The 12,845-nt window shown below is 43.4% G+C and overlaps 1 protein-coding gene across 1 annotated transcript in view; it reads left to right on the top strand.

The window, feature by feature from the left end:
* LOC120064647 (copine-9-like) overlaps positions 1 to 12,845 on the top strand; it is a 103,640-nt gene that overhangs the window by 7,235 nt on the left and 83,560 nt on the right. Inside the window, exon 2 of the mRNA XM_039015272.1 lies at positions 6,626 to 6,666. Coding sequence (XP_038871200.1) covers positions 6,626 to 6,666 — 41 coding nt within the window. The remainder of the gene's footprint in view (positions 1 to 6,625; positions 6,667 to 12,845) is intronic.

Here is a 12,845-nt window from a genome sequence, read left to right as displayed (position 1 = left end):
GAGGAGACTGAAACTAAAACATATGCTTAAAGTACTTTGTTTCCTCTTTTCAAAATATTGTTTGGTGAATCATGGATGACTCCATTTGTAACACGTTTCAGTAAATTATTTTTGGTAGCATTTCTATGTTGAAGATTAAAATATCATTTGGTTCATTTTCATATTCCATCCAGTTTGCTTTATTTTTTATAACATATTACACTTGATCTTTCCTAAATCAAGTTATTTTTGTTTTTTGGTGCCTTTCTGGTACAGTTTCTTTTTTCTTTCTATCTATACTGTTAGTCCCTCTATTTCCCTTTGTTAATAGGAAGTATTTTGACCTGAAGTACTTCGGTTTTAAAGATGAGTATTGAATTGCATGGCCTCTAAAGGCACATTTTAAAAGTGTCCCATACAATAAGGGGATCTGCTGTGCTTATGTTATATCGGAATAAATCTGATTTTAACCAAGACTGTTTATAAATTATTCTATCATCAATCAATCAAATGTATTTATAAAGCTCTTCTTACATCAGCTGATGTCACAACGTGCTGTACAGAAACCCAGCCTAAAACCCCAAACAGCAAGCAATGCAGGTGTAGAAGCATGGTGGCTAGGAAAAACTCCCTAGAAAGGCCAGAACCTTAGAAGAAACCTAGAGAAGAACCAGGCTATGAGGGGTGGCCAGTCCTCTTCTGGCTGTGCCGGGTGAACAGGTCAGGGTTCCATAGCCGCAGGCAGAACAGTTGAAACTGGAGCAGCAGCATGACCAGGTGGACTGGGGACAGCAAGGAGTCATCAGGCCAGGTAGTCCTGAGACATGGTCCTAGGGCTCAGGTCCTCTGAGAGAAAGAGAGAATTAGAGACAGCATACTTAAATTCACACGACATGGATAAGACAGGAGAAATATTCCAGATATAACAGACTGACCCAAGCCCCCCAACACAAACTATTGCAGCATAAATACTGGAGGCTTTGAAAGGAGGGGTCGGGAGACCCCTTCTTGCCATCCAATAGGCATTGATTACATTTCCAAAAACCTTGCCCACGTGGAAATTCTGTAAGAGTAATGTATATGCCAATTATTTAATGGTCTGACTGCATTCTGTCCCCTATCAACACTTTTTATTTTTTAATCTTTTGTTGCCAGAGAGAATGACCTAAGAAAGTAGTCAAGATGACTAGCTTAATTGAGCCTCTGCCATGTTTATATTTAAGCCTCCATATATCCACTAGTTCTAATATATCCATGATATTTGTGTTTTCCTTAAGTGCACGAGGGGGATAGTTTGTAGGGTTATTTCCTTTACAGTCCAATGAGGTATATAAACACTTTCAACTTTCAACACTTTTTTGATTACTACATGATTCCATATGTGTTATTACATAGCTTGGATGTCTTCACTATTATTCTACAATGTAGAAAATAGTAAAAGTAAAGAAAAACCATTGAATGAATGGGTGTGTCCAAACTTTTGACTGGTACTGTATATATTACAAATTCTTGCATAACTTCATTTATTTAATTAACAAATAATATAAATAATAATGTCGTTACTTCCAACAAGAGATTCTTACATATAACCAGGACTGACATTACAAAATTACATTTTACTCCTCGGCAAGAAAACAATTATTGATTCATCCTATACTGTCCCTAACATCATTACCACAAAGCAACAGATGTGAGATACATACACACACTCAGTTGCCAGTTTATTAGGTACACCCATCTAGTTATGGGTTGAACCCATTCTTTGCCTCCAGAACAGACTGAATTCTTCCGGGCATGGAAACGTTCCTCAATTGGTATCAAGGGACAAAACCCGTGCCAGGAAAACATTCCCCATACCACTGCCACCAGCTTGTATCGTTGACACCATGCCATGGACTCATGCTTCTTACGCCAAATCCTGACTCTGCCATTAGCATGACGCCACAGGAACCGGGATTCGTCGGCGTCCTCAATTGTCCAGTGTTGGTGACCGCATGCCCATTGGAGCTGCTTCTTCTTGTTTTTACCTGATAGGAGTGGAACCCGGTGTGGTCGTCTTCTGCAATAGCCCATCCGTGACAAGGACAGACGAGTTGTGCGTTCCGAGATGCCGTTCTGCACACCACTGTTGTACAGCGCCGATTGTGGCCCGCCTGTTAGCTTGCACGATTCTTGCCATTCTCCTTTGCCCACAGGACTGCCACTGACTGGATGTTCTTTTTGTTTGTTGCACCTTTCTCTGTTAACTCTAGACACTATCGTGTGTGAAAAGCCCACGAGGGCGGCCGTTTCTGAGATACTGTAACCTGCTTGCCTGGCACCGACGATCATACCACACTCGCTTAGAATGTTTAAAACAAGTGACCTAACTTTCAATGGAACAGTAACTGAATGCCTGTATGCCAGATTTATATCGAACAAGGATTAGGTATTATGTAAAATAAATTATGTTTTATATTTGGTGAAATCCTATTATTATGTTCATGCACACAACAAAACATAAATCACAACCATAACATGTAGTGTTTCTCTTCTCAGTTTTGACCCCATTACATAGAGAAAAACTCTTTCCTCTCTTCAGAGCAGTGATGGCTTGTGTTCTTCCTTTAATCAAAAACAGGTATGTCAGCCTAATATTTGTTGACTGATGTCTTTCCACCTCAGAGTCTCAACCTTGGTCTGGTCTGAGAAGACATTGCAACATCTAATAGGACTGGCTCTTCCACCAATTTCTTTCATCACTCTTGTTTGAAAGATACCCGTCAACGTGATTACCCCACTAAAGCAGCCTGAACTTGTGAGCCTTGAAAGATGTGTGACCCTTACATTTACCTGTAATAATATATTTTAAAAAATCTATGACCTTATTGGCATTCATAGCTATAATATTGAGGAAGGTAAGTGTAAGTTTAACATTGAAACAACACAAAAATCTAGTTGATTCAACTAATTATTATTTAGTAACTGATTCCATCCACTGCCTTTTTTTTGTTTACTCAACTTTTCGGGCAAAGTATTACCTGAACGTAAAGTTTTTAGTTTAATAGGTTTGGGACACCAACACATTCAAATAGTGCTTTTAACGTACATAGTTGACACACGTTGACATTGTACATGTTCATTTATATTGTAATTAATATTCATCATGTCCTCACCTGGGATTTGAACTCACAATCTCTTGGTTCACGTCATTCCTATCTTCCTGCTACGCCTCTCTCACGTTCTCTGTGTCTCTCGCTCTTTCAATCCCTCCAACCCCCTAAATGTGGAAGACACATTTCAGTTGAATGCATTGTTGTACAACTGACTAGGTATCCCCCTTTCCCTTCTCTCTCTCTTTCTAACCATTCTCTCTCTCTATCCAAACCTTATCTCTCTCCATCCAAACCTTATCTCTCTCTATCCACCCTTCTCTCTCTCTATCCATCCCTTCTCTCTCTCTATCCAACCCCCTAAATGCGGAAGACACATTTAATTTGAATGCATTCTGACTAGGTATTGCCCTTTTCTCTCTGTCTCTGTCTCTGTGTACGGTGCTGTGCAATAAACAGGTGGTAAATGTATTGCAGTCATAAAGTATTATCCTCTGTTTGGCCACTGCACATTTTTTTTTTTTGTTGTGTCATATAGTTACAGTAAATGATGTTGTCCTGGTGTGACAAAGCAACACCTGTTTTACTGTGTTCAAACAAATGTACCTTTACACAATCCATGTTTGACAGGTTGGAATAAATTCTACTTATTGTGAAGTGTGTTGTTTTGATTGTACTGTCCTTTATCATCTTGCATTGCTTTCGCCTGAGCCCTACCTTTGATGTAAATACTACACCAAGCAAATGTATGCAATAATAATAAGTCATTTAGTAGACACTTTAACCCAAAGCAAGTGTACAGTACAATGACTGCATTTTGAGGACCCATTGGGAATTGAACCCACGACTCTGCAGCATCACACTCTTACCAACTGAGCGTGTAGCTATATCTATGTTGCTATTGTAGAAACCGTAACCTAACACCTAGTGACCTTGTCAAGAGTTTCAGATCTCTTGGCGTAACAGTTAAGGTGTTGGCCTGACAGTCGCTGGACCCTGGTTTGAGTCCGGGTCGGGAATACCCACCAAATTCACCACATTGGTGTCAGAAATGGAATGGTGCCTGTGAAGCAATTGGAGCGGTGTGTACATGTAAGGGACTTGTATAGAGAAGCGTGAGGACACGTTGGACCTCTTGGCGTAATGGGTAAGGTGTTGGCTTGACAGACGCTGGACCCGGGTTCGAGTCCTGGTAAGGGCATCAGGATATGAAGCTTTTTCCTCATAGTGTGCTGTTGAAGTGACCTCGGTGGTGATTTAACGACTTGATTTAACACAAGATAACGAGTAGGTCAACATGGAGCTGGGGATGGGCTGGCGCTGTCCGAGAATGTCAATCACAGCAGGAGAGCGCTCCGATTGGATGTTCTCCTCATGTCCCTATTGGGACAAAAACGATGAATGAAGAGACAAGACATGGAGGAGAGGTAGTCATTCTCAAAACAACATGGCCGATCCAGACCTGCTGAGCTCATCACGGTGAACACTACAAAATACGAGCATTTTAGACAAATTAGATCTGGTCAGAGGAATTGGGAGTTTATCATTGGGGCTTATTGAAAATGTGTTATTGATTTGTAATGATTAAATAAGCATTTTAATTTTGGCATGCGTCCTTAAACTCAAACTGTACATTTATCACATGCTGTGGAAGGCTGAAAAGGAAAACAAGACAAAAGCATTTTGGCCGTTGAACTGAAAGCAGATCACCAGAGGCTATACCAAACTGAAGTCAGGAAAGGAAAGGACTTGGAGGTCCACTGTCCAGCCAATACCCCTTGACCAGCTAGTCTGGTGTGTCCTGCCAGTACCCCTTGACCAGCTAGTCTGGTGTGTCCAGCCAGTACCCTGTGTCCAGCCAGTCTGGTGTGTCCAGCCAGTACCCTGTGTCCAGCTAGTCTGGTGTGTCCAGCCAGTATCCCGTGTCCAGCTAGTCTGGTGTGTCCAGCCAGTATCCCGTGACCAGCTAGTCTGGTGTGTCCTGCCAGTACCCCTTGACCAGCTAGTCTGGTGTGTCCAGCCAATACCCCTTGACCAGCTAGTCTGGTGTGTCCTGCCAGTACCCCTTGACCAGCTAGTCTGGTGTGTCCAGCCAGTACCCTGTGTCCAGCCAGTCTGGTGTGTCCAGCCAGTCTGGTGTGTCCTGCCAGTACCCCTTGACCAGCTAGTCTGGTGTGTCCAGCCAGTACCCCTTGACCAGCTAGTCTGGTGTGTCCAGCCAGTACCCTGTGTCCAGCCAGTACCCTGTGTCCAGCTAGTCTGGTGTGTCCAGCCAGTATCCCGTGTCCAGCTAGTCTGGTGTGTCCAGCCAGTATCCCGTGTCCAGCTAGTCTGGTGTGTCTAGCCAGTATCCCGTGTCCAGCTAGTCTGGTGTGTCCAGCTAGTCTGGTGTGTCTAGCCAGTACCCCGTGTCCAGCTAGTCTGGTGTGTCCAGCCAGTACCCCGTGTCCAGCCCGTCTGGTGTGTCCAGCCAGTACCCCGTGTCCAGCCAGTCTGGTGTGTCCAGCCAGTACCCTGTGTCCAACCAGTCTGGTGTGTCCAGCCAGTACCCTGTGTCCAGCTAGTACCCCTTGACCAGCTAGTCTGGTGTGTCCAGCCAGTACCCCTTGACCAGCCAGTCTGGTGTGTCCAGCCAGTACCCTGTGTCCAGCCAGTACCCCATGTCCAGCCAGTCTGGTGTGTCCAGCCAGTACCCTGTGTCCAGCCAGTGGTGTGTCCAGTCAGTACCCCTTGACCACCTAGTCTGGTGTGTCCAGCCAGTACCCCTTGACCACCTAGTCTGGTGTGTCCAGCCAGTACCCAGTGTCCAGCTAGTCGTGTGTCTAGCCAGTACCCCTTGACCAGCTAGTCTGGTGTGTCCAGCCAGTACCCTGTGTCCAGCTAGTCGTGTGTCTAGCCAGTACCCCTTGACCAGCTAGTCTGGTGTGTCCAGCCAGTACCCTGTGTCCAGCTAGTCTGATGTGTCCAGCCAGTCTGGTGTGTCTAGCCAGTACCCTGTGTCCAGCTAGTCTGGTGTGTCCAGCCAGTACCCCGTGTCCAGCTAGTCTGGTGTGTCCAGCCAGTACCCCATGACCAGCTAATCTGGTGTCTGAAACGAAGCATATGAGCAAATACCCCAATACCTGTTTCTTCATCTGCCAGCAGCTACAAGCTACACCTTACCAGCCTGACACACACACACCTCCGTCTGAATGTAAAGCCCCAAGAGGATCCCATCCCTAGAGAGGTTTTATATCCCCCATTGCCTTCCCTCTTATCCTGGTCTTCCCTTTAATATGGCAGCACTCTCTATACCGGCTGTTACACGTCTCAAACAGGAGTGGGAGATTCAATTGTGTTTTTTTAATTTAACAAATAACTTAGTTGAAGTAATTTATACTTATGAAATTCATTGTGTTGTCCATGTATGGTGCTAGTCCGAGTTGGAGTTGCCCACTCCATACTGTCATTGTCACACAGCAATGGAGCTGGCAAGACAACACGAACAGATCTGGCACTCAGGCTAGTGTTATTCTCAGATTTTTATCTTGTTTATCTCTCTTTCATTCAAACAGGAACCTGCTGGACATGGACACCTTCTCCAAATCAGACCCTGGTATGTGATGCTTCTTTACAAGGGTTGCAAAGCCTTTCTTGTAAGCACTTACAAGTTAATATGCAAAGCTTATAACATGATGTCAGGACATCATCTGCATGACCTGTATAACATACACATGACATTCTACTGTTCCAAGTGTTCTTAAAATAGAACTGCTTAAGGAGCTCCAGATACCACCATGGAACACATGGAACTACAAAAAATGTATCTATCTTATCTTCAGTGATCATGCAACTCTGGGTAATTACCGTCAGTCTAGCCACCAGGGTAGTCAAGTACACAGCGTGATATGGCAAGTGTTGGCTTAAGGTTCAACACTCAACTCATCTCTTAATTACATGACTTTGCCTGATTGACTTGACAACTCCTTTGCTCTCCACTCCAAATGACACACACACACACACACACACACACACACACACACACACACACACACACACACACACACACACACACACACACACACACACACACACACACACACACACACGACTGACGCATGTGGAGTAGTAGTGTCAGGTGTACAGGTGTCAGCGTATATGCTCCTCCAAGCAATTGAGGAGCCTTATACACTGCTCAAAAAAATAAAGGGAACACTAAAATAACACATCCTAGATCTGAATGAATGAAATATTCTTATTAAATACTTTTTTCTTTACATAGTTGAATGTGCTGACAACAAAATCACACAAATGATCAATGGAAATCAAATTTATCAACCCATGGAGGTCTGGATTTGGAGTCACACTCACAATTAAAGTGAAAAACCACACTACAGGCTGATCCAACTTTGATGTAATGTCCTTAAAACAAGTCAAAATGAGGCTCAGTAGTGTGTGTGGCCTCCACGTTTCTGTATGACCTCCCTACAACGCCTGGGCATGCTCCTGATGAGGTGGCGGATGGTCTCCTGAGGGATCTCCTCCCAGACCTGGACTAAAGCATCCACCAACTCCTGGACAGTCTGTGGTGCAACGTGGCGTTGGTGGATGGAGCGAGACATGATGTCCCAGATGTGCTCAATTGGATTCAGGTCTGCGGAACGGGCGGGCCAGTCCATAGCATCAATGCCTTCCTCTTGCAGGAACTGCTGACACACTCCAGCCACATGAGGTCTAGCATTGTCTTGCATTAGGAGGAACCCAGGGCCAACCACACCAGCATATGGTCTCACAAGGGGTCTGAGGATCTCATCTCGTTACATAATGGCAGTCAGGCTACCTCTGGCGAGCACATGGAGGGCTGTGCGGCCCCCCAAAGAAATGCCACCCCACACCATGACTGACCCACCGCCAAACCGGTCATGCTGGAGGATGTTGCAGGCAGCAGAACGTTCTCCACGGCATCTCCAGACTCTGTCACATGTGCTCATGTGCTCAGTGTGAACCTGCTTTCATCTGTGAAGAGCACAGGGCGCCAGTGGCGAATTTGCCAATCTTGGTGTTCTCTGGCAAATGCCAAACGTCCTGCACGGTGTTGGGCTGTAAGCACAACCCCCACCTGTGGACGTCGGGCCCTCATACCACCCTCATGGAGTCTGTTTCTGACCGTTTGAGCAGACACATGCACATTTGTGGCCTGCTGGAGGTCATTTTGCAGGGCTCCACCTGCTCCTCCTTGCACAAAGGCGGAGGTAGCGGTCCTGCTGCTGGGTTGTTGCCCTCCTACGGCCTCCTCCACGTCTCCTGATGTACTGGCCTGTCTCCTGGTAGCGCCTCCATGCTCTGGACACTACGCTGACAGACACAGCAAACCTTCTTGCCACAGCTCGCATTGATGTGCCATCCTGGATGAGCTGCACTACCTGAGCCACTTGTGTGGGTTGTAGACTCCGTCTCATGCTACCACTAGAGTGAAAGCACCGCCAGCATTCAAAAGTGACCAAAACATCAGCCAGGAAGCATAGGAACTGAGAAGTGGTCTGTGGTCACCACCTGCAGAACCACTCCTTTATTGGGGGTGTCTTGCTAATTGCCTATAATTTCCACCTGTTGTCTATTCCATTTGCACAACAGCATGTGAAATTTATTGTCAATCAGTGTTGCTTCCTAAGTGGACAGTTTGATTTCACAGAAGTGTGATTGACTTGGAGTTACATTGTGTTGTTTAAGTGTTCCCTTTATTTTTTTGAGCAGTGTATATTTTAAATGGACATTCCGCTGTTCAACTTCATATTCATAATTTCCAGCACCACCCCAAAATCAACATATGTGAAAATTCAATGTTTCTATTGTTTTGAGTAAGATAAGTATTTCCAATTACTTCGTCAACCAATTAGTAGGCAATACCTCCTCATAATTGGTTAAAATCACATGATGATGACCGATTTTGTAGAAAATCACATTTATTTATATAGCCCTTCTTACATCAGCTGATCTCTCAAAGTGCTGTACAGAAACCCAGCCTAATACCCCAAACAGCAAGCAATGCAAGTGTAAAAGCATGGTGGCTAGGAAAAACTCCCTAGAAAGGCCAAAACCTAGGATGAAACCTAGAGAGGAACCAGGCTATGAGGGGTGGCCAGTCCTCTTCTGGCTGTGCCGGGTGGAGATTATAACAGAACATGGCCAAGATGTTCAAATGTTCATAAATGACCAGCAGGGTCAAATAATAATATCTTCATCTATATTTTTTACTACAAAACATAGAAATACAAACATGTTGCTCGAGATGATCAATATGAAGTTGACTTTTTTTTAAATTTCCCTTTACACGTTGCAGCAGCACAAATTCAATTTGGCAATGTGTGCGTTGCCTTGTTTTGCAAGTCAGGATTTGTATTTTTGGTTGTTTTATTGAACAGATGGCACAATAGAGGAAAGATGGAAGGTGAAGTTTCAGTGGGCTGGATTCAAACCCATGCTGACTTTGGTCCATGCATGTTGCAGATTCAGCTACACTGACCACTGGACCACACAGGCCTCCACTTGGGATCTGAACAGGAACTCTTCCATCTGCCTTCCAAGTCTACAGATCTTGTTGTGGAAAATCTGAGCATTTGTCATCAATGCATCTATCATAATCTTGGACACCCAGAACTGAAATATTGCGTCAGATGCTTGATTTAAGTTCTGTGGGGTAAACTGTTGGAAAATATACAAACGAGTTTTGGGCAAGTCTATGGGCCGAATGCTCCCTCCCCTTCCGAAATTCCAAAGATGCGAAATCGTGATGAAAAATCGGAGTTCCGGGAACAAGGTTTATTGTTGGTTGTCCCATTCCACAGTCTGTCGACAGACGCTGCTACCATTTATGATACGTGTGTCTGTCCATGAGAGACTACATCGCTCAGGATATCACTGTATTTTCAGGGGAGAGAAATTCACACTCAATTGAACATGAAGTGGAAATTCACAACCCCTAACTCACAGCTCTCTGCATTTCAACACACCGTACTCAAGAAACGCTGTAAATACCAATGACCCAGAAGAGCCAATGGTACAGTAGCGATGCAGTAGTGATGCACTTCGCTATCCACTACACAGACGTGTGTGTCCCTCAACTCATTCTCACCAATGGTAAAGGACTAATTAAATCTTCAATAGAGACTGTGTTCCTGATATAGGGAGCTTAGTAAAAGCCCTCGATTGATTTCTTTGTTTGATTTTGACTCTGAAGTGTCTCTTCATCACAGACTTGTGTTACTTGAGTTATGTGTTACATTTCAATACTGATTTGTGAAAAGGTCACCTGTCTGCACAACTCAAAACTGAATCCCGGATACATGTACTGTATATCTGATTCTAAAGAAAAAGAATGCATCCCAAATGGTACCCTATTCTCTGTGTAGTGCACTACTTTGCACTATAGAGAATATGATGCTATTTGGGGGCAACCAATGTCTAAACGGATTTGATGTACATTCTTTATTCAATATACCATCACAGCAAGTCATTTATGTTGGTTTGTATGTCTGGAATGGTAATGTATTCTGAATCAATTACTCTACATATATTTTAGATTTATACTCGATTAATGTTACGTCATTAATAGGCTTCCATCAGTTAATTTCATCCTGAAACTATCTCTCTCGTCATGGTTACATGCGCACACACACACACACACCCTTTATTGATGGTGTGTGTGTGTGTGTGTGTGTGTGTGTGTGTGTGTGTGTGTGTGTGTGTGTGTGTGTTGGAGAGAAGATATAATGATGAGATACGGAGGGGTCCTGGACTTCAAACCCAGTCTGGGACACTGTAAAGGTGGAAGCTCAGTGGTCCTGGATTAGCCGGGCCTTTCATGTCCCCTTTGGAACCTTCAGTGTGACCATTGAACCACAGTTCAATTGAGGCCAGAGTGCAGTCGATGGCTATCACGTAGCACTGTGAGACACACCCTAAAGGGAAGTGTAGTGCCAGCCTTGTACTCTTTCAACACTAGCTGACTCGGATTGGCCATATGTTTTTGTTACATTGAAGCTTACTACTCAGTATATACAAGTGCCTTCAGAAAGTATTCACATTTTTCCGACATTTTGTTGTTACAGCTTGAATTTAAAATGGATTCCATTTGATGTTGTGTCGCTGATCTACACACAATACCCCATAATATCAAAGTGGAGTTATGTTTTTAGAATTTACAAATTTAATAAAAAAATTAAAAGCTGTCTAGAGTCAATAACTATTCAACCCCTTTGTTATGGCAAGCCTTTGTTATGCGCCACTCGGGTCTAAGGCACTGCATCTCTGTGCTTGAGGCGTCACTACTGACCCTGGTTCGAATCCAGGCTGTATCACAACCGGCCATAATTGGGAGTCCCAATAATTGGGTGCACAATTGGCCCAGCGTCGTCCGGGTTTGGCCGGTGTAGGCCGTCATTGTAAATAAGAATTTGTTCTTAACTGACTTGTCTAGTTAAATAAATAACAACAAAAAAAGTTCAGGAGTAAAAATGTGCTTATTAATAAGCCACATAATAAGTTGCATGGACTCACTCTGTGTGCAATAATAGTGTTTACCATGATCTTTGAGTGACTACATCATCTCTGCACCCCACACATACATACAATTATCCCACCCCACACATACATACAAAGGTTCCTCAGTCGAGCAGTGAATTTAAAACTCAGATTCAACCACAAAGACCAGGGAGGTTTTCCAATGGCTCGAAAAAAGGGCATCTATTGGTAGATGGGGGGGGGGGGAAACACATACAATGCAGTTATTTAAACTTTGGATGGTGTATCAATACACCCAGTCACTACGAAGATACAGGCTTCCTTCTTAACTCAGATGCCGGAGAGGAAGGAAACCGCTCAAGGATTTCACCATGAGGCCAATGGTGACTTTAAAACAGTTACAGAGTTTAATGGGTGTTATGGGAGAAAACTGAGGATGGATCAACAACATTGTAGTTACTCCACAATATTATCCCAAATGACAGAGTGAAAACAAGGAAGCCTGTACAAAATACAAATATTCTAAAACATGCATCCTGTTTGCAATAAGGCTACATTTTTAAAAACTGCAAAAAATGTGGCAAAGAAATTGAGTTTGTCCTGAATACTAAGGTTTATGTTTGGGACAAATCATCGGCAAGGACTACAGAGTTTTTTATGATAGAAAGAAAAGGAATTGAGCTAAGCACAGGCAAAATCCTAGAGGGAAACCTGGTTCAGTTTACTTTCCAACAGACACTGGGAAACATCCACCTTTCAGCAGGACAATAACCTGAAACACAAGGCCAAATATACACTGGAGTGGCTTACCAAGACAACATTGAATGTTCCTGAGTGCCCTAGTTACAGTTTTTACTTAAATCGGCTTGCAAATCTATGGCAAGACTTGAAAATGGCTGTCTAGCAATAATCGACGACCAACTTTACAGAGCTTGAAGAATGAGTAAAAAAAACCTTTGCCTTGATTACAGCTTTGCACACTCTTGTAACAGACAGATCTGTCATCAAGGCAAAGGGTGGCTACTTTGAAGAATCTCAAATATAAAATATATTTTGATTTTTTTAACAGTTCTTTTTTGGTTACGACATGATTTCATGTGTCATTTCATAGTTTTGATGTCTTCACTATTATTGTACAATGTAGAAAATAGTTAAAGTAAAGAAAAACCCTTGAATGAGTAGGTGTGTCCAAACTTTGACTGGTACTGTATATATATTTTTTAAATACTCAAATTTCAAAAAACATAATTTCACTTTGTCATTATGGGGTTGTGT

The sequence above is a fragment of the Salvelinus namaycush genome, chromosome 20, assembly GCF_016432855.1.
Source record: "Salvelinus namaycush isolate Seneca chromosome 20, SaNama_1.0, whole genome shotgun sequence".
In the NCBI taxonomy this organism is placed as follows: Eukaryota; Metazoa; Chordata; class Actinopteri; order Salmoniformes; family Salmonidae; genus Salvelinus; species Salvelinus namaycush.
This window is presented reverse-complemented; position numbering and strand designations above follow the sequence as displayed.